A 23,045-nucleotide genomic window follows, 5' to 3' on the forward strand; every position below is an offset into this window, starting at 1 on the left:
AGAGTCCTCACTGATTTATAATATTCCAGGTACCTAGAAAAATGCTTGGCACATAAACATGTATAATAAACGCTTTTTTTTTTTTTGAGACAGAGTCTCACTCTGTCGCCCAGGCTGGAGTGCAGTGACACGATCTCAACTCACTGCAATCTCTTCCTGTCGGGTTCAAGCGATTCTCCCGTCTCAGCCTCAGCCTCGCGAATAGCTGGGATTACAGGCGCGTGCCACCATGCCAGGCCAATTTTTGTATTTTTAGTAGAGACGAGGTTTCGTCATATTGCCAGACTGGTCTCAAACTCCTGATCTCTCGCCCGCCTCGACCTCCCAGAGTCCTGGGATTACAAGTGTGAACCACCTTGTCAGGCCAATGAACATTTGACTGAATACGGCAGTGCCAGATAGAATACAAGGCGGGGGAGTAGGGGGAACAGAATACAAGAAAGGATGAAAATTAATCAGAACATGGGGCCAGAATTTGAGGGGTAAAGGAGTCAAAAAGAAAACCAGTGACAGAACTGAGCATGTCAGGAAGGGGATCTAGTTTTAAATTATAACTATAATAACTAAAAGCTGTGGTATTAACACCTTTATTTCTAATAAGACCTCATGCATAAGCTTACTTGAACATGACATTTACCCAGGTCAGAAGGGATGCAAATCCTCTAGATTTCCAAGAATTCTCTAATCATCAAAACATGTTTCTTCTTAGATGGAGCCAACACACTTTCCGTGTTCTTTCTGCACACGAAAGTGAGGGGGAGGAGGGCGTTGGCAGAAAAGTCGCCGACAGGTAAGGGGCCAGAGATATAATTGTCTCTGCCGCAAATGCAGCACCTTCCCCGTTCTTGGGGCGTACAACAAGCGGAGAGCTAGAAGATGACTGAAAGTAACACAGTAGAGGTGGAACTAGAACAAGGTCACGAGCAAGTGCCCAACTCGTGTAACTCCTGGTTCCAGGCTGTGCCTCTGGGATGCTGTTGGCCCCAGCCGTGGTAGTATGACAGAGTCTGGGTAAAGGTCGTCTGCTGACGAGATGGTAACTAGGAGACCTCTAGGTGAGCCAGAATTAGGGCGTCTTCTCCTGGACGTGCGGAACGCCCTGCCCAAAGCTCATTACATCACCAAGCCTGTTACTTCAGCAGGGTAACGCGCCAAACCACCACCGACTCCGCCCCACCCTCCCCGCCCCTCTAGCACACGCAAGCGCACAAAGGCCTGCGAGTGACGTCACCCCTCCCGGCACCACCGCGACGTCGTACGACCAAAGGCCTGTCGTAACGGCCCGGCAAGAGAGGCCTCGAGAGGAAGGGCACGCACGCCGCACATCCTACCCTGCTCGCTGGTACGCGCGCGCAGATCCTTGGCGCAGGCATTGGGACTAGAGCCAATGAAGCGCGGCGACGTCACTGCATTGCCGCCAGCTCGGCTGTACGTCAGGGCGCGGGAGGGCAGAGCGAGCTTGGTTGCACCTACACTGGTACTTAGGCGCGGACCGGCGTGTCCTTGGACTTAGAGAGTGGGACGTCCGGCTTCTGAGCGGTAACCTTTGTTGCGCTAACGACGAAAAAGGTGAGAGCGGGTCGCGGAAGCCGCATCTGGTTAGAGGCAGAGCTGTGGGGGCACGCATTCGCGAGCGACCGAGACCCACGCGGAGAGCCTTAGAGAGGAGCCCGTGCGGGGTGGGAAGGCCGGGAGTGAGGACCCTGGACTGTGGTTAGACGAGAGGCGGGCGATTAACGACTTGAGGTGGGGCGGAGGCCTATCTAAGGACGGGTATGGTCTGGGTCAGTTACTGGAGACGGCAAGACGTGGCCTCTTCTGTCGTGGTTGTTGAAGGGCTACGGAAATGATAGGCCAGACTTCCCTCCCTGAAAGCCGAAGCGTAGCGTTTCACGTTCTGCTTCAGAGGGCAAAAGTTGTTGCTCCTCTAATAAGGGGTCGTTTCTTTTCGTGGGCTCATGTTTCTTCTGTCAATCGTTCTGGCATCCTAGAAACGTGAGTTTCATCAGTCACCTTGAAACCGACCTGGATGGGTGACCTCGTGGTCACCTCGGGGGGATCACCGGTAGGAGAGTTGGGATGTCTTGGGGACACCGTGCAGCCTACGCCTGCGCTCCAATTCACGAGTTTTAGTGTCAAGCTACTCTTGTGACCTGAACAGGTAGAAACAATCAGGACCGTTTATTTTATTTTTAGTTTTACTTTTTTGAAGACGGGAGTCTCGCTCCGTCACCCAGGCTGGAGTGCAGTGGCACGATCTCGGCTCACTGCAACTTCCGCCTCCTGGGTTCAAGCAGTTCTCCTGCCTCACCCTCTCGAGTAGCTCACCGCAACCTCCGCCTCCTGGGTTCAAGCAATTCTCCTGCCTCAACCTCCCGAGTAGCTGGGACTACAGGCACGCGCCACCATGCTCAGCTAATTTTTTGTATTTTTAGTAGAGACGGGATTTCACCGTGTTGACCAGGATGATCTCGATCTCTTGACCTCGTGATCCACCTGCCTTGGCCTCCCAAAGTGCTGGGACTATAGGCATGAGCCATCGCGCCTGGCCTTTTTTTATTTTTTTTTTGTATTTTAGTAGAGACAGAATTTCACCGTGTTAGCCAGGGTGGTTTCGATCTCCTGACCTCGTGATGGCACTCCCTCCCCCCAGGCCTCCCAAAGTGCTGGGATTACAGGCGTGAGCCACCGCGCCTGGCCTCAGGACTGCTTTTTAAACATTTGTGCTTGGCGTTATCCTCAGGGAGAGGTGGCTTTACATTGTAGTACGATTAAATGATTAGGCCTTCTTAAAAGTTGCAGTTGTGGTGATTTTGACTTGATGCTCCCTGTTCAGCTTCGTATCTGTGACTGTTTGTGACCATGACCTTATCTCCTGAAACTGAAGTTTGAATTTCGTTCCCACTTTGCTTGCTTGAGTTTTAACCTTCCTTGACATATACACACAAAAATAGGTTTTTAAGGAGGTGCTCCTGAAAAATGTTTTTGGTATGAAGAGTATTAAAGCAAAAGAAGATTGATCTTGGTATTTAATGACATAAATTATCAATGGATTGGTAATTAAGTGACTAAAGTGGTCATTAGTTTACACTGTATTTGTTACCTGAAGAAAAATTATTAAGTTGGGTCTTTCGTTTTTAGAATTAAATATGGGTGATGTTGAGAAAGGCAAGAGGATTTTTATTCAGAAATGTTCCCAATGTCACACCGTGGAAAAGGGAGGCAAGCACAAGACTGGGCCTAATCTCCATGGTCTCTTTGGGCGGAAGACAGGTCAGGCCTCTGGATTCACTTACACTGAAGCCAATAAGAACAAAGGTAAGAGGAGAACACTTGTTAAATAAAACAGCACAAAACGCATGAAGGTAACCTGTGGCAAACTATCAGGAGTGTGAAATACTTAACGGATGCATTCTTTATCATTTAGGCATCATCTGGGGAGAGGATACACTGATGGAATATTTGGAGAATCCCAAGAAGTATATCCCTGGAACAAAAATGATCTTTGTCGGCATTAAGAAGAAGGGAGAAAGGGAAGACTTAATAGCTTATCTCAAAAAAGCTACTAATGAGTAATAATTGGCCACTGCCTTATTTATTATGAAACAAATGTCTCATGACTTTTTTATGTGTACCATACTTTAATAGATCTCATACACCAGACTTTACATCATGAATGACTGACAGAATATTTTGTTGGGCAGTCCTGATTTAAAACTAAGACTGGCTTGTGGTTAAATGAATATGTTCAGTTTTTGGATTTTAATAATAATTCCAATTTAGTAAATTCTATCACTGTTTACCCCTTCTAAAGATATGATTAGACTTCGTTAGTAATGTTAAACTTTTCACAAAGATGGTGAGTGCCATCTTCAAACTTACTGGAGATTGGTTTTATATTTAGATTTATATAACTGGTTATGTGAATATATTTAAATATGGGGGAAATTCCTTCACTGTCTCAGAACCAAGCAAGATTCACCTGTGTTTTGTGTTCATTTGCCTCTTAAAGGCAAGGGTTGAAGATAAATGGGTAACAATGGCTATATTTTTGGCCTTAACTATGCCAATCTAATTAAAATTCCCTGTATTTAAAATGGTTCCTTTTACTTATTGAAAGGCATTTTGTGTGGTTTATGTGTAATATCAAAAATTAACACTTCACGCATTTTATAGATGATCTATAAGGTCACGTGCTTTTAAAATAGTAGCCAATTAAACTTCACTCTTGCCTTCTTTACAATCTAAGTCAAACTAAGTTATAATTTAGGATTGTCTTTAAACAGCCATTCAGAAACAAAACTGTACAACTGCTGTGTATTTGTGATTGGGAATGGTGCTTTTGCCAACTTAAAAGGATTAAAGTAGAGGAGATATACACAAATTTAAAAATGATGTGTGATCATAAGACTTAAGATAATTAAAAAGAAAACCACAGATCATGATTTTTTGACTGTGCTTGATTTCATGACTGATGCCAAAATTTTAATGATTATAAAGTGCAGGAGCCCTAAATATCAATGCAGCGGTGTTAATCATGGTGCTGGACTGTTTACTTGGTCCTCTACAACTGCCTGAACTAGAATAACACTTCACTAATTCATTCTTAGTTTCTTTGCCCAGATTGAGAACTGCACCATTTATGCAGACATGGACAGACAAATGCTTCTGGTTATAGTTTTGTAATGTGTAACAGTGTATAATTACATACTGAATTATTTCATGCATGATCTGTGCCATACACATTTAGAGTAGTCCTTGGAAATTTTATGGAGATGGTAAGCACAAGGTAAGTCATAAACAATGATGAGAGAAATATATGCCAGTGGAGGTGAGAGCTTTATCTTTGTGGGACAGTGAGAAGACTGGGAAGAGGGTCTCATCATTGGTCTCAAAGGTGATAGAGATGATTAGATAGACCTTTAGGATCTGAAAACAATTTGTAACATGTGGGTCTTAATAGAAGAAATGTGGAAAGTCTGCTGTAATTCAGCTTTGAAGTCCTAGTATGAGTTATGGTGGGGAATTTAAAAATGCATCCTGGAAGTCCTTTAAAGGTTTCAGCCTTTGAAAGGCCTTATAACAGAGGACTTGGTGACTGCATAAAGTTAGTGGTATTCAGGGACAATGTAGCAATTAGCTTACAAGGGGATAATTCTGGACTAATGTGAAGGCTATAGAGAGTTGATTTTTTTTTTTTTGGCATCCTGGAAATGCTATAGGACATGAACATACTAAGATACAAACAGAAATTTGGCCTAATCTTTAGAATTGCTCAACCTTTCATCTTGCTTAGTTGTGGGGTTTTTGTTTCTTTTTGTTTGTTTGTTTGTTTTGCGACATGGTCACGCCCTGTCACCCAGGCTGGAGTACAGTGGCTTGATCTCGACTGACTGCAACTTCCGCTTCCCAGGCTCAAGCAATTCTCTCACTTTAGCTTCCCAGGTAGCTGGGACTATAGGTGTGCACCACCATGCCCAGCTAATTTTTTTGTAGAGATGGGGATTTGCCATGTGGCCCCAGGCTGGTCTAAAACTCCTGAGCTCAAGCAATCTGTCTACCCACCTCTGCCTCCCAAAGTGCTGGGATTACAGGTGTGAGCCACCACGCCCTGTCTGGTTAGATTTCGGATTCAGAAGTCTTATTATTTAACTCAGAAGTAAACAGTCCAATAGTAACATAGGTTTAATTTTTTTTTTTTTTAAGAAACTCGATGTTTATTTTCCATGAATCTTGTATGTTGTTAATTTTTTTTTTTTTTTTTTTTTTTTAAATGAGAATCTCGATCTGTCGCCCAGGCTGGAGTGCAGTGGCTTGAACTCGGCTCACTGCAACCTCTGCTTCCTAGGTTCAAGTGTTTCTCCTGCCTCAGCCTCCTGAGTAGTTGAGTTTACAGGCACCCACCACCACACCCAGCTAATTTTTTTTGTATGTTTAGTAGAGACGGGGTTTCACCATGTTGGTCAGGCTGGTCTCGAACTCCTTACTTTGTGATCTGCCCGCCTTGGCCTCCCAAAGTGCTGGGATTACAGGTGGAAGCCCGTGCGCCTGGCCTAGGTTTGATTTTTTTACGGATTTAAGATTTTTCTCATTTCTATACCTCCTATATTAAGGTCTATGTTGGCACACTTGAATAACTGCCGTGTTCTAGGCCAGTATACCCAGGTACTTCTGGTGGTTTATCATGTAAGTAATTCTGTAATTTTTTTAAAAAAAGGACATTTCTATCAGATATATATACTCAGAAATAAAGAAATTGGGAAAAAGAGCTAGCACTATAACCCACATGTACTTTCATTTCTAGTGCTTGAGGTTGGTAGTATCAAAAATAAGGGCCATATATATTTAGGGGGTATTCAAAGTGCCACCTACACTCTGCATTTTGTCTAAAACAAAGTGCTGCCTAATAGAACTTTCTGTGACGATGGACATCTTCTAGACTTTGCTGTCCAACATGGTAGCCACTAAACAGATGTGGCAATTAAGCCCTTGAAGTACAGTTAGTGTGACTAGAAAGTTTTTTATTTTCAATTTACATAGGGAAAAATGGCTAGTTACTACTGTATTGACAACCTGGGTCTAGGATTAGAAACAGTAGTCTGTAACAAAAGTACTTCCCCTGTACTCTATTAAATCTAGAATTGGCCAGGTGCAGTGGTTCACACCTGTAAGCCAGCATTTTGGGAGGCCAAGGCAGGCGGATCACTTGAGGTCAAGAGTTTGAGACTAGTCTGGTCAACATGTTGAAACCCCATCTTTACAAATATAAAAATTAGCTGGGTGTGGTGGCAGGCACCTATAATCCCAGCTACTCGGGAGGCTGAGGCACGAGGATCACTTGAACCCGGCAGGTGGAGGCTGCAGTGAGCCAAGATTGTGCCATTGCACTCCAGCCTAGATGACAGTACAATTATTTTTTTAAAAAAATCTAGAATTCTTACAAGTACACTATATTGCCCTTCAGAACAGATTTCCAATTCCTGCTGTGCTCACCTTTATAATATTACCATATGTTTTACCTGTTTGTAAGTTGGCAGTTTATTTTAGATAGGTAACATTCTGGTGTAGCTAGGGATCGACCCTTTGTCATCTTTTTCATGCACTTTTCTCTAATTTCATTATAGTTGTACATTATTTTGGCTTAAACCACTGACGATTGCTGTAAATGATAAAGGGTGTGATAGAATCCACATGGCTGTCTAGAAGAAGGCCTTACCAAGAACAGTTGACTGGCTAATCTCAGGCCGTTTCATATCAGTTAAACTTGGGCAAGAGTAAACTACATGGCTGGGCATTGTGGTGCACACCTGTAGTCCCAGCTACTCCAAAGAAGGAGGATTACTTGTGTCCAGCAGTTCGAGGCTCCAGTTTAGCTGTGATTGTACTAACACTCCAGACTGGGCAACAGAGTAAATGAAACTCCACCTATTATATTAAAACATGGTCTAGGTGTGGCTCATGCCTGTAATCCCACCACTTGGGGAGGTCGAGGTGGGCAGATCACCTGAAGTCAGGAGTTTGAGACCAGCCTGGCCAACATGGTGAAACCCTGTCTCTACTAAAAATGCCAAAACGAGCTGGGCGTGGTGCTGGGCACCTGCAATCCCAGCTACTTCGAAGGCTGAGGCAGAATTGCTTGAATCCAGGATGCGCGGAGGTTGCAATGAGCCGAGATTGCCATCGCACTCCAGCCTGGGCAACAAGAGGGAAACTCCATCTCAAAAATTTAAAAGTAGACTGGAATCAGTTTTCTTAAAATGGAAGGTAGTCATTCATGAGCTCTTTTGGCAATCCTTGATCTTACCAGAATATTCTGAAAACCAAGTAAGATGTTGCCAAGTGTGGGATGAGAGCTATGTAATTGAAGGCTTATGCTTGACCTAGTATACAAGTACACCTCTGATGATCAGAAACTTTGTCTCCCACATTCTCTTCTAGGCAGTGCTGGGGTACATATTGAGCTGCTGCTTTGGCTGTATTTTCTGTGCCTCCGACTGACCATTCTGGTGTTGACATCCTTAAGAGTTTAGTACAAAAATTGGGTTTCTGTTTTTAATAGGCTCCAGGTTATCTTAGTTGGAGTTTGGGGTATTTGAAAACTGGTCATACCCTTAGGCTATCATTTCCCTCAGAAAGCTAAGTAAACTTACTGTGTTCATTTCTCAGAGTAAATGTGCAGGTTGTATGTGTCTATTTAAACATGCTAAATTTAACATTTTAAATTTAATCATATTTGTCTATAGCTTGAACAGTGTAGTTTGAAAAAGGACCACTGGACTAGTGTAATGCAGAAGATGCTGGGTCTAGGATTAGGAGAAAATTATGTTTTGTGTGTCAATAAACAACAGCCTGTGGACTCGATATGACCAGATTCCTGTTTTTGTAAAGAAAACTGTATTGGATCACAGTCACTTTCATTAATGTATTGTCTAGGGCTGCTTTGGGGACACAACATTATAGGTTAGTGGTTGTGACAAAGCCCAAAATACTTAGTGTGATTGACAGTTTCTCAGTCCCTTGTTTAGAGCTTTGCTTTGCCAATCTGTGATTAACACAACCTTATATTTGCCATTTGGAGAATGGGAATAATCACCTCAAAAGATTCATTGAATGATGTGTGAAAGCCCATAACTGGTAAGCACAGAAAAATTTGTTCATATCCATGTCAAATTCCTTGAAAGTCACATAGTGAATAATCACTACTTCCAAGGTTAGCAATAACCTTTTGTCAGTATTTTCTGTTCTCAATCTCTGACATCTGACACACCTCACTTCCCTTGGTTTAAGTTAGTTTCACATTCACATGGAATGAAACAGACGTCGTAAAAATCCTTATGTATGTATAGCTGTAATCTGTTGATAACACATGTACTTCAGCATGACATTTTGCCCAAATTCTAGTTGAACTTGAATTGCTTTGTAGCTATAAGGTGATTCACATCTCAATTCATCCTCACCACTTCATAAGGTATTGGGGACAGGTGTTGGCTATTTTATAGAAAAGTTAGGCTCAGGTCGTTACTGCTAAAGGTCACACAAACACACTATCTTGTTAGGAGTACCACATGTACTGACACCTGCCCTTCCTTGGTGCCTTCTAAAACTCCGCGTAAACTGGGTCATCTCTTAGCCTCTTTACAGAACGTACACACTGTTAATAGAAACTGGCCTTTCCCCAGGCCCATGCACTTCTCGGCCCTCTCAGAGTATGCTCCTTCCACAAGGTACACAAAAGAGGTCATGTAATCTTGGCATCTTCCAGATCATCACTCTCCTCTCACAGGCAGAACTACTTATGTGAGATTTCTGACATCTGCATGGATCTTTGGACCTTTTGCTGTCATCTGTGTCCTTGTAGATCATTACATTCACTGAGCACTTTACCTGGCTTATGATCTCTACCCCAACCCTTTTTTCTTTTTTTAAAGTTATCCTGGTAATAGCTGTATACAATTGAAAAACCTATCCTTAATGCTACTGTAGCCTGAATTTTTTACTTGATTTTAATTCTTCTGAGGGCTTTCCCATCATTTTAATTTAGACTTATCAGTACTCCAGAACTACTACACTTCTGAAATTAGACATCCCAATATACCAATCTTTGATCACAACCTCATACTGTTCCATGTCTCTCATTCTTATTTCTGCTGTATCTCGAATTTATCAAAACTCCCAGGTCCTGATCATTCTCTTCAGCCTCCCTTCCTCAGCCAGCTTCTCAGTGTATCTTTTCAATCACTGTATTGCCTGCATCCTCTACCTTTGTCACTTGTGTTTTCTTTTGTGGCATCTGTTCTGCAAACACAGCCTAGGAACAGCCCAACCATCTTTCCACTTCATAACCTGATCTGAGAACTGTTAGAGAAAATCACACTGCGATCCGTCGGCATCGCTGTAAACTTGCTGTCTTTGATTCAACTGAACCAGCAGAAACCTTGTGCAGCTGTCCTTATATGTATCCGTTCTTATCCCAGTCTTCATTGTTACTTTAGATGTTCATCCTGCTCCTCAAGATTCTTATCCCACCCCCACAGCCTTTCTTATAGCAGATGGCCTTGCCTTCCGGTTCAGATATGAATTCTCTACTTCCTAACTATAGGGAATAGTTTTATTGTCCCCCATGCTTCACTTTGAATGATGTTGTTCTTAGTTCAGCTATGGTTCAGAATCGTCAATTACGTCAGAACAGTCACTCTACATGTTATACCCCAGCATGGTCAATCTAACACTCATTCCCAACCCCCTTGTCCTCTGCCTCCCTCTCTTATAAAAGTTGGAAGGACTACATGTCTACTTCCTTTTTAGCATGAGAACTTTGCATGGGGAGCCACACTTAAACAATACAAATAAATTCTGGAAATTAATATTTTCTAATTCAGCTTAAGTTTAACAAAATTATAGCTGTCTCTACCTGAATTGGGCATGTGTAGTGCATCCAGACCAAGAGATGACACATCTTTGCAGTTTCGGGATAACAGGGGAAATCTAGATTTTTCAGTCACCTGCACTGAGTTGGGACATATTGCGTTGTCAGTAAGATGAAAACTTACATACTTTTTTACTGGTGAATGTTAGAGGAAGACAGCCCAAGGATCTGAGACCTCCACTTACACTGCTTAATAAAACCTTAGGCACATTAACCTTTCTGTACTTTAGCTTCCTCATCTGTAAACTGCCACTAATTATTTCAGCCCTTAGCGTTGTTTTAAGGATTAAACAAGAGCATGTACTTGGCATGCTGCCTGGCAGCCAGTAAACAAAGATTAGCTATTCTTGAACTAGATGGGTAACAATTTATCAAATTGTTTAACTGTTGGACATGTTGCCTGGCAGGGAGAAGATGCTCACTGAGATGATTCTTTCAAGTAAACAGGATGGTTTAGTGGGAGAGAAGAGCCTAGAATTAGAGATTTATATTCCTGATTCTGGCCCTTAATTCTAACCATTGACCCATCAAGTGATGTCTCATTTACTTTTAGTGACCTGGACCAAGAATCAATGAAGTTCGACCTCCACCAACTTCATTTACCTTGAAAGCTTTTCTAAGGGGGGGCCAAGGCTTGTAATTGAAAGGTATGTATATACTGATATGTATACACTCTCATCTAAGTGTGCCTAGTTTCTCTAGTAATCTAAGAAAGGCATAATTTTTTGTTTGTTTTCTTGAAATGGAGTCTTGCTGTGTCACCCAGGCTGGAGTGCAGTGGCATGATCTCAAGCTCACTGCAACCTCCCCCTCTGGGTTCAAGCGATTCTCCTACCTCAGCCTTCCAAGTAGCTGGGACTACAGGCACGTGCCACCACGCCTGGCTAATTTTTTGTATTTGTTGTAGAGACAGGGTTTTACTGTATTAGCCAGGATGTTCTCTATCTCCTGACCTTGTGATCTACCTGCCTTGGCCTCTCAAAGTGCTGGGATTACAGGTATGAGCCACTGTGCCCAGCCAAAAGGCATAGTTTTTAATATCCCATTTATTGGGATAATGCTAGCCTTAGTCAATTTCTCCTGAATCTTAAAATCAACAAGAAGGGAAGCAAATTGAGATGGGACTATGTGCATTAGAGGCAGCTTAAAGTGGGAAATGTTTAGGAGGTTGGCTGTAACCCTTCACTGTTACCCCACCCAGGATGATTTATTAGGATGTTGGATCCAGGTTATAGCAAAGTGCCACCTGGAGGGCCCTTACCTGTGAAGAACTAGTGGTTCTGCCTCTCATCCTGTCGCAAAGCATTACGAACTAGTGTTGAGCAATGTTCAATAGTTGTTTTGATTCTGGAACATCACCTCCTATAATTCTTTTTTTTTTTTGAGATGGAATCTTGCTCTGTTGCCCAGGCTGGAGTGCAGTGGTACAGTCTCAACTCACTGCAGCCTCCACCTCCTAGATTCAAGCAATTCTCCTGTCTCAGCCTCTTGAGTAGCTCGGATTACAGGCATGTGCCACCATACTCACCTAATTTTGTATTGTTAGTAGAGATGGGATTCTGCCATGTTAGCCAGGCTGGTCTCAAACTCCTGACCTCAGGTGATCCACCTGCCTTGGCCTCCTAAAGTTCTGGGATTATAGGCGTGAGCCACTATACCCAGCCCCTTCTATAATTCTTGAATGGGGCATATGTAATAGTGATAACTAAAAATCACTATGCTAGCCAGACAAACACTGTATGTTGAGTGCATAGGTTAGAGATGGTATAGGAAGAGACCTATGGGAGAGATTTTTAATTTGCGAGTCTCCTGAGTCAGACTAGGTTAAGCTATTTATAGAAACAGTGCTTAGTGGGAAGTGACAGGCAGAGCCTGCCCATTTCACCCCTTTCTAACCTGGTATCTCTCAAAGTAAGGTAATGAAGGAGGACTTTTTGTGCTGTACCTCAAGGTCAGGGAAAGATTCATTTAGGCTGAGCATGATTTCTTATGCCTGTAATCCCAATGCCTTAGGCTGAGAAGGAAAGATCACTTGAGGCAGGAGTTTGAGATAAGCCTGGACAATACAGCGAGACCTCATCTCTACAAAAAATTTCTTATAAAATTAGCCATGCATGGTGGCATGTGCCTGTAGTCCTAGCTACTTGAGAGGCTGAGACAGGAGCATCGTTTAAGCCCAGGAGTTAAGGTTTATAGTAAGTTATGATTGTGCCACTGCACTCCAGCGTGGGCAAGAATGTGACTCTGTCTTAATAAAAAAAAAAAATTCAGATAGGCCTTTACAATTTTAAAATAAAATGTAGGCTGTACATGCCGGATTTGTAGATATCCTGCCTGAAGATTCTGATAGCTTCCTCTTCATTATGCTAAAGTTGATCAAGCAAGTTAGCACCAAGGCCTATATTAGATACAAGAGAATACAGGCAAGGTATGTGATTTTCTAAAGGATCCTGTCAGCTAAAGCAATTTCCCTCTCCACTCAAGGTGGCTCTCCAGCAGAGTACCTTGAAAGTGGAGAGCTAATGTCTTTATTCTTGGCCTTCTACACAGCAGGGGCTATATTAAAATCCAGCTACCTTTTAAGTTCATAGGAAGGCAGGGAACTGTCCTTCAGGAAACAGCCACAACCTCCCCACCATTGGTTCTTGTAGTTCACTGGTCACTCCGTCTCAACTGCATCTGTAGGCCTCCTTTTTTTGGTCCAGTCTTACAAAGATTGCTGTTGGTCTACTCAATACCCATTCTCCCTTTATTTTTAGTAACAGAACTTTTAGTTTTTTCAGGGTAAAAATGTACTTATAAGAGATGACATTGTCCAGCTTTCATAGGTGTTTTCAATGGGTCATGTGGAAGTCAGTTGGGTGGGACTTCTGGGAAATCATCTATAAAGAGAGCTAACTCAGCTAGGAGGACTGCCTTTTTGCCCTTTGCTTTTTCTCTTCTTCCTGCCTGGAATAGGGATGGGGTGGCTGAAGCTCACTGGCAGCCATCTTGGGTTTGTGGCACCATGGAGGATGGAAGCCACACACCTGAAGATGGCAGAGTACAAGGAGAGAAGGACCTGGCACACTGGGGATGTGATGAAGCTGCCATACTAGCTCAGACTTCTTTAACAGTTTAAAAATTGCCCTTCTTATTTAAACTATTGTCATTTCAATTTCTGTAATATGCAGCTGATAGTACTTTTTTTTTTTTTTTTTTTTTTTTTTGAGATGGAGTCTTGCTCTGCTGCCAAGGCTGGAGTGCAGTGGTGTGATCTTGGCTCACTGCAATCTACCCCTCCCATGTTAAAGCAATTCTCTGCCTCAGCCTCTTGAGTAGCTGGGTCCCTTCCACAACACATGAGAATTATGGGAGCTAAAATTCAAGTTGAGATTTGGGTGGGCACACAGCCAAACCATATCAGAATTGTTAAATGTAAATTTTCAGTGCTACAAAAGAAGTAGCACTCAAATATAAATATTCTCAGCAAGGCAATTTACTTCTATATAAGGATGTGTCTCACAGATGGAGCAATGATGAGTGCACACCTGGACAAGGGAGGGGAAGGGGTTCTTATTTCTGACACAGGTAACCCCTACTGCTGTGTTGTTCCCCTATTAGCTAGGGTTGAACTGCACAGTCTAAACTAATTTCGATTTGCTTTTTTTTTTTTTTCATTTTAGGTTTTGGGGTACATGGGAACAACATGCAAGATTGCTGCATAGGTACATACATAGCAGTGTGATTCGCTGCCTTCCTCCCCATCACCTATATCTGGCATTTCTCCCCATGCTATCTCTCCCCAGCTCCCCACCCCTGCTGTCCCTCCCATATTTCCCCCGACAGACCCCAGTGTGTGATGCTTTCCTCCCTGTGTCCATGTGTTCTCATTGTTCAGCACCCGCCTATGAGTGAGAACATGCAGTGTTTGATTTTCTGTTGTCGTGTCAGTTTGCCGAGAATGATGGTTTCCAGGTTCATCTATGTCCCTACAAAGGACATGAACTCATCATTTTTTTTTTTGAGACGGAGTTTCGTTCTTGTTACCCAGGCTGGAGTGCAATGGTGCGATCTTGGCTTACTGCAACCTCTGCCTCCTGGGTTCAGGCAATTCTCCTGCCTCAGCCTCCTGAGTAGCTAGGATTACAGGCACGCGCCACCATGCCCAGCTAATTTTTTGTATTTTTAGTAGAGATGGGGTTTCACCATGTTGACCAGGATGGTCTCGATCTCTTGACCTCGTGATCCACCCGCCTCAGCCTCCCAAAGTGCTGGGATTACAGGCGTGAGCCACCGCGCCCGGCTGAACTCATCATTTTTTATGGCTGCATAGTATTCCATGGTGTATATGTGCCACATTTTCCCTGTCCAGTCTATCATTGATGGACATTTGGGTTGGTTCCAAGTCTTTGCTATTATAAACAGTGCTGCAGTGAACATTTGTGTGCATGTGTCCTTATAGTAGAATGATTTACAATCCTTTGGATTCGATTGGCTATTTTAAAGCGAGCAGGGGTATGAGCCAGAGTGTTGGGGTAGGTAGTTTGGTGGGATGGATGGTTACGGAACAAGTCAGAGCAGGTGACCCAGGGGTGTCTCAAGTCAAAGCAGGTGACCCAAGTCAAAGCAGGTGACCAGGGGAACAGACTTGAACTACTGATTAGAACTGGTGGAAAAGTTGTTTACCAAAACTAGAGGCAAGGGGGTGCAGAGAACCAGGAAGTTAAACTTTAAAATGGAGAATTAAAGACTAAGAGAACTGAACATACTGACATACTGATTCTTTGAAGAGAAATTTGGAGTTCACCATATCTAACAATCCCCCATCTTGCATTTTTACAGTTTTTTTTTCTCTTCAAACTTCCTTAACATGTCTTGGCTTAGTTGTTCTGTCATCCCTTTGATAGCATCCCTGGTGTAACTAATAAACTGCTGCTAATCATAATAGATGTAATGTATTTAATTTACATTTTTATTAATTGTCACCTACAAAAATATTAACTTAAGTCCTGCAGCTATTTGATCTCAGGCTTTAAATTTATTTGGTTACTCCAATAGTGTTTATATAAATATGGGGGTTAAAGGACCCACTGTGAGGCACTTATTTTTTCATGATTTTTCATTTTCTTTTTTATCATGTTGATGGAATGCTAGGGTGAAAGGGATGGCCAATTGGATGAGAGCACAAGTGCTACTCTAATTACTTGGCAGAGTACCCAGCAATAGTCCCCTGCAATACCATCACACATCTGTTTGGGGATGAACAAGGGCAGACTGATTGGTAAGCTCTTGAAAAGGCTTGGTTTCACTGCATCCTGTTAAGTCTTCAAGGAATGCCATCTTTTCCCCCTGCCATGAAAGGTACATGGTGATGTTAACATCAGGGGCTGGAGGCGAGATGACCCCTGGTGGCTGACCCACAGGGCTCTTAACCTCAGGGAACAGAAATGAAAGAGTCTTGCATGACTCATTGCCTCAGGCTGTGGGGTTCTGAAGAGAGCTACCATACAGTTCATGCCCAGTCCATGAGAGGACCATCCAGGCAGAAGGGGAACAGTTTGGGTCTCTGGCCTGCCTGTCGCACAAGCATAATAGTCACACTTGTTTAGTGTGCGAACAGAATATCATCCATTCTAGCCACAAGCATTTGTGTCCTGATACCCTGTTTCAGTTGCTATGGTTTGTTTTAAATCTTTAACCTCTACAACAACTACTTTGGTTTTATCATTGGGTAGATAATGAGAGAAGGTTTGGTTAGCGGAGCACTTAGGAGAGGGAGAAGGGGGTGCAGTAGGTGAGGAGGCAATGAAGCACATTTCAAAGGATCCTATGGGGTCCTTCCCTGAGACTTCTGCTTCTATACCATAGAAATGGCTTAATGAAGGGGAAGAACTCTGGGGAGCAGAGATGGTAATCTGTACTGGATTGCATTGGTTTAGCTGACAATGGGAGGGGTAACTCCTTTAGTAAAATGAATATATAGTTTTAAGAAACTGCAAGTACTACTTGGGGCAGTCCATCCTTGCTCTCTAGTATTTTAAGAGCATTGGACCAACTTTGGCAGAGGAGCTCTGTTCTAGGAGGACAAGATTTCCAGTTTATACTGGAATCTTTGTGAAAGTCTTCTCAAACTAACTTATTCCAGATAACATTTTTTTTTTTTTGTCTGAGGAGAGTTAGGAAGGATAAAGATACGTTTCTGAAGTGGAGAGCTGCCTCTGACTTGGCATATAACAAGGGCAAGCATCAAATGTAATAGTTTGAGGTGAAATTGACTTGGTTATATTAATAACTAGGTGGTCAGCAATAGAATGAGGAAGGAGTACTAGAATAGATGAAAGAGAGTTAGATTTTTCTTAGCTTTAGTTTGGTAGGGTTTTCCCCTGGGACTATGGCCCATGACTCTGGAGGGGGCGGGGCTTTCTTGACTCGGGTGTGATGGGTCCATCCTTTTTCTGCTGTCGTTTGGGAACTGCAGTTTCAGTAGTTAGGAACACTAGGTAAGGTCTTTCCCAGGCTGCTTTGAGCTTTTCCTTCTCTCCAAGTTTTGACAAGGACATGGTCCCCAGGCTGATGCTGGTGTGCTGGAAATGCTAGGGGTGGCACCTGTGCTAAAAGACCTTTACTTCTGAGGGTAGGGAAAGTGGAAGATAAACCAAGTATATAATTTCTAAGTAACTGATTTTTTGTTTCAAAAGTAGGGAGATCAGTAGTAGAATGTAGATAAGGCAATCCATAAAGCATCTCATAAAAGGAGATGCTTTATGCCTTTTCGGGGAGCAGTTTGGACTCTCTTTTTTTTTTTTTTTTTTTTTAATAAAGATGGGGTTTCACCATGTTGGTCAGGCTGGTCTTGAACTCCCGACTTCAGGTGATCCGCCCACCTTGGCCTCCAAAGTGCTTGGATTACAGGCGTGAGCCACCACGCCCGGCCGCAGTTTGGACTCTTAACAGGATAATCACCTCCCTACTTTCCCTGGTGAAGGTGGGTGCCAGGGAGTATGATGTTGCAATATTATATCCATTACCTGGGCTAATTTCTTAATGACATGTGCAGTGAAATGAGTCCTATTATCTTAATCAATGTTCTCTATTAATCTAAACTTGTATATAATATTTTCAACTAATGCCTTGACTACATTATTAGCAGTTGTACTTGAAAAAGAAATAGCTCCTACCCAATTAGTCAGGTGATCTATTGTTACTAATAAATATGTTAGATGACCAATTGGAGGCATCTCTGTGTAATCAATCTGGATACTTTGGAATGGCCTTAAGCCTGGATTCCTTCCTCTAAGGGGTAATTTTTTTATAGTTCATTTATTAGTTTTCTCATATACTCAGCAACTGTCTATAACCCGTTTGGCCAGGGTATAAATTCCTATGCACCCATAAACTCTGAGGACTGCATCACACATGGCTTGGGGCCCCCAATGGGTCTCTTGATGCAGTTGGAAGCAGATTCCCCTCATGAGGGGTTTGGATAACGTTTCTCTCTGGTCTGGCAATATCCATTTTCCTTCTGAATTCTCTTTAGCACCTGTTTTTATTAGTTTTTAGACCAAGGAAAGCCAAACACCATTTTATGTTTGACAATGCTTCCTGTATGATTTTATACCAGATAAGCTAAATTTCACCTTCATGTTAGTTTATTAATGTTAAACTCAATTTTAATAAAACCTTGTAGACATACTTATCCACATTTAACGTCTGACCATCAGATAAGATTGTTATAGACTCTTTTTAACCCTGTATAATGGCCACCAATTGTTATAAATAAATTTTCAGTGCCACAAAAGAAGTAGCACTCAAATATAAATTTTCTTAGCAGGGCAATGTACTTCTATAGAAGGGTGCATCTTACAGATGGAGCAATGGCAAGTGCACACCTGGACAAGAGAAGGGAAGGGATTCTTATTCCTGACTCAGGTAGCTCCTACTGCTGTGTCATTTCCCCTATTGGCTAAGGTTGGACTGCACAGTCTAAACTAATTCTGACTGGCTATTTTAAAGAGAGCAGAGATATGAGCTGGAGTGTTGGGGTGGGTAGTTTGGCAGGAAGGACAGTTATGGAACAGGTCAGAGAGGTGACCAGGGGTGACTCAGGTCAAAGCAGGTGACCAGGGGAACAGATGTGAACTACTGATTAGAACTGGTGGGAAAGCTGTTTACTGAAACTAGAGGCAAGGGGGGCACAGAGAACCAGGAAGTTATACTTTAAAATGGAGAATTAAAGACTAAGAGAACTGAACATACTGACATAATGATTCTTTGAAGAGAAATTTCTAGTTCACTATATCTGACAGAATGGATTCCCCCTTTCCAAATCTCCAGAAGGAACCACCTCTGTTGTCACCCTGATTTTTAGCCTACTGAGGCCCATTTTGGTCTTATAACCTCCGAAAGGGATAAAACGTACAGTAAGTTTTTACAATAGTGGTGGCAAATTAACACGGACACCTCAAACCTAACATATCCAAAATCATTAACTTATTCCCAAAACCTGATCCAATTATATTATTTACCTTTACACCATCCAAACCAGAAATTATTCATATATCCTAGATTGTCCCACTCTTTCCTCCTCACTCATCACTGGTTACTTTCAGTTCTATGTATTATCTTTCAAATCAGTTCCTGATTCAAGCTTGCATATATTCCATCTGTACTATTACTGTAGCCCAGTGGTTCTCAACTGGGGGCAAATTTGTCACCTAGGGAACATTTGGCAATGTATGGAGACATTTTTGGTTGTCACAACTGTTTTGGGGGTGCTACTGGCTGGCATTTAGGGGGTAGAGGCCAAAGATGCTACTGAACATCCCACAGTGCACATGACAGCCCCCATAACAAAGAATTATCTGGCTCAAACCATCAATAGCACCAAGGATAAGAAACTGCTGTAGTATCCCTACCGCCCATGTTAAGCCACTACAGTCATGATCATTATAAATTCCAATTCCGGGTCGGGCGTGGTGGCTCATGCCTGTAATCTCAGCACTCTGGGAGGCCGAAGCAGGTGGATCACGATGTCAGGAGTTCGAGACCAGCCTGACCAACATGGTGAAACCCTGTCTCTACTAAACATACAACAAAAATTAGCTGGGCGTGGTGGTGGGTGCCTGTAATCCCACCTACTCAGGAGGTTGAGGCAGGAGAATCACTTGAATCCAGGAAGCAGAGGTTGCAGTGAGGTGAGATCGCACCATTGCACTCCAGCCTGGGTGACAGAGTGAGACGTTATCTCAAAAAAAAAGAACAAAATCCCAATTTCCTGGTGAAATCTATTTTGTTATTAATCATAACTTGAAATCCCTGTCCAATAGTATAAATATCTGGATCATTTGTGAATCCATTGGCTTTTATTTCTCTCAGTTTTCAGTCATTTTGTCCTTTTTCTTGAAATGCTAGGTCATTTTTAATTGAATGCTGACTTGGGGTATGAAAAGTGATAGTGTCTCTGTAGGTTATCTTACTCCAGAGAAAGTTTACCCTTTCTTTTGTTAGATGAAAAGATTATCTTAATCGTTTAGAGACTGGCCTGGGCTGACTCAAGGCTGGTTGAAAATATGGAAACTTTTACCTCTGGCTTAATTCTATTCTTTTTTTTTTTTAAGATGGGTTGTCATTTTACTGTTCTGGTTGCAGTGGCATGACCAAGGCTCACTGCAGCCTTAGCATTCCAGGCTCAAGCAGTCCTCCTACCTCAGCCTCCTGAGTAGCTGGCACTAAAGCATGTGCCACCATGCTCAGCTAATTTTTTTTTTTTTTTTTTTTTGTAGAGACGGGGTCTTGCTATTCAACTCCTCTTAAAGTGTAGCTTTTTAGAGTTCTAACAGAGCCTAGGGAATTGACTGAGTTGATCCCAGGGAGAGTCTTTAACCTTGTCTCTTTTTTTTTTTGAGACGGAGTTTCGCTCTTGTTACCCAGGCTGGAGTGCAATGGCACGATCTCGGCTCACTGCAACCTCCACCTCCTGGATTCAGGTAATCCTCCTGCCTCAGCCTCCTGAGTAGCTGGGATTACAGGCACGCACCACTATGCCCAGCTAATTTTTTGTATTTTTAGTAGAGACGGGGTTTCACCATGTTGACCAGGATGGTCTCGATCTCTTGACCTCGTGATCCACCCACCTCGGCCTCCCAAAGTGCTGGGATTACAGGCTTGAGCCACTGCGCCCAGCCCTAACCTTGTCTCTTTGACAAAAACTCTGTTCTGCTCTTTAGGGACTTTCTGCTGGGCTTCATAGCCTCCTGCCTTGTTCAGCCTGAAAATGTAGCAGATGTCTTAAGGGCAGGCTGTTGGACACATATTCTGCCTCTTCCTTCTCACTGAGACATTCATCCTTCAAGTCTCAGGTTATTGTTTCTGTATCCCCAAGATGCTGCCAAAGCTTTATGGTTTCTCTGCCTTTCTGAAGAGGGCCTCTGCCCAAGTCCTGTCCCTAGATTCTTAGGCTTTTGCCCCACACCCAGAATTGGTAATTGCCCGAAGGAAAAATGTAGCTACAGCATGTCACCTCACCTCTCTTTGCAATTCTTTCTCCAAGATCTTCTCCTTTCAAGTCCTGATTGCTTCTTCATTATCTTCAAGTAGATTTTTTTAAAAACAACAAAACAAAAAAATCCTAGCTTGCCAGGCACAGTGGCTCATGCCTGTAATCCCAGCACTATGGGAGGCCGAGGCAGGCAGATCACCTGAGTTCAGGAGTTCCAGACCAGCTTGACCAACATGGAGAAACCCCATCTCTACTGAAGATACAAAAAAATTAGCCAGGCATGGTGGTGTCCACCTGTAAGCCAAGGTACTCAGGAGGCTGAAGCAGGAGAATTGCTTGAACCCAGGAGGCAGAGGTTGCAGTGAGCTGAGATTGCCCCATTGCACTGCAGCCTGGGCAACAAGGGTGAAACTCTGTCTCAAAAAAAACAAAACAAACAAAAAACCCCAATAATAGTGGCTATTTTATAACTATGATATTTTGTGCTTCAACTGCATGGATACCAGGTGTTTTCTATGCCCGGTCTCATTTAGCACTTAATCCTGTGCATATTGGGGATGGGGATGGTAACTGTTGACTGCCCTTTAATCAGGAAACAGAAGCTAAGAGACGTTAGATTGTTCACTAGTAAGTTACATAACTAAGATTCAAAGTCAAGCCTCTCTGACTGCAAAGTTCTTGCTCTTAATACAGTTCTACCTCCTACCCCTTAATTCTCAGTATCTGATGTTACATAAAATTTCAAACCCTGCTCAGTCATTGTAACTACCCATGGGTACCCAAGAGAGAATGTGGATGTCTCAGAATTGTCCATCACCTTGACTGAACAGTTCAAATGCAGTGACAACATAGGACATTTTTAGAGGCTGATAATAAAATTTTAAAATATTATGCCTTCCGTCAACAGATGATGGATAAAGAAAATGTGGTCTATATACATAATAGAACAGTAGAATACTAGATAGCCTTTAAAAAGGAAATTTTGTTATTTGTGACAACATGGATGAAACTGAAGGGTATTAAGTTAAGTAAAATAAACTAGGTTCAGAAAGACAAATATTACATGATATCACTTCAATGTAGAATTTGAAAAAGTCGAACTCATAGAACGAGAGGTAGAATGGTGGTCTCCAGAGGCTGTCCAGTGGGTGGGGAGAGAGTGGAGAAAGAAGTGGTCAAAGCATGCAAAGTTTTAGTGGTTTATTGCACAGCAGGGTGACCGTAGTTAATAACGTGTATTTCAAAATTGCTATAAGAGTAGATGTTTAAATGTTTTTACTACAAAAATGGTAAGCAGGTGATGCATGTGTTAATTAGCTTGAATTAATCTTTCTATTGTGTATGCATATATCAAAACAACACATTGAACCCCATAAATATATATAAATAATATGCCTAAGTAGTAGTTAGTGACTGAGAACACCCAAAGAAGATTGGAAGCTTTAAGTACCTTATTATCTCTCAAAAGAAAAATAAAGAGATTATTGGTACAATCATTGGTGACTTGCTGGTGGAGTTAAGGCACTACTGACCTTCTCTGGGCTGTGCAAAGGTGAGGAGCAAAAGATGTAGACAAAGAAGTGGAATCCTGGCCTGTGCAAATACCTAGTTATTCCCTCATTGGGTGACTCCCCAGACTCTATTCTAGGTAGGTCTATAACGTTTGTGTCACTCCTATAGCTGGAACTGACTTTTTCTTCAGAACAATTTGTTTTAAATATGTTCTAGTAAAAGCTCCTAGAAAAGAAAAGAGATTTCATCAAGATAATTCAGATAAAGGAAAGTTTTCGAGATCTGGGCTTTTAAAAAATAAGATATACTATCAATAATGAAAAGTCTGAAAGCCAGGTGTGGTGGCTCACACCTGTAATCCCAGCACTTTGGGAAGCTGAGGCAGGAGGATCGTTTGAGCCAGGAGTTCAAGACTGCAGTGAGCTATGATTGCACCATTGGACTCCAGCCTGGGTAACAGAATGAGACCCTGTCTCAAAATATAATAATAATAATGAAGATTCTGAGGTTTTACTCTACTTGGAAGCTATCAAGTTAGCCTACTAACATCTTGTGGATGCTGGCAAAAGACACAAGACTCTTGGTCAGAGTCCTATTCTAGCAATTTATTAATTGCTAGAATAGCAA

The 23,045-nt window shown here is 42.5% G+C and overlaps 1 protein-coding gene across 1 annotated transcript; it reads left to right on the forward strand.

Annotated features, from left to right (window-relative positions):
- The first annotated feature begins 1,446 nt into the window (after positions 1 to 1,446).
- Positions 1,447 to 4,445, forward strand: LOC110568101 (cytochrome c). Its single transcript, XM_021670151.2, has 3 exons — positions 1,447 to 1,569; positions 3,142 to 3,318; positions 3,428 to 4,445. The coding sequence occupies exons 2-3, from the start codon at positions 3,150 to 3,152 to the stop codon at positions 3,574 to 3,576; spliced, it is 318 nt and encodes a 105-aa protein (XP_021525826.1). The 5' UTR covers positions 1,447 to 1,569; positions 3,142 to 3,149; the 3' UTR covers positions 3,577 to 4,445.
- Positions 4,446 to 23,045: the final 18,600 nt, after the last annotated feature.

Source organism: Aotus nancymaae, unplaced genomic scaffold (assembly GCF_030222135.1).
Source record: "Aotus nancymaae isolate 86718 unplaced genomic scaffold, 86718_ANA_hifiasm-v0.15.2.pri h1tg000025l, whole genome shotgun sequence".
Classification (NCBI taxonomy): Eukaryota; Metazoa; Chordata; class Mammalia; order Primates; family Aotidae; genus Aotus; species Aotus nancymaae.

Excerpts from the sequence above, each read along its gene's own strand:
- LOC110568101 (XM_021670151.2), top strand. The coding sequence starts at position 3,150 with ATGGGTGATGTTGAGAAAGGCAAGAGGATTTTTATTCAGAAATGTTCC. Across the intron at positions 3,319-3,427 it reads TGAAGCCAATAAGAACAAAG|GCATCATCTGGGGAGAGGAT; the intron begins GTAAGAGGAGAA and ends TTTATCATTTAG.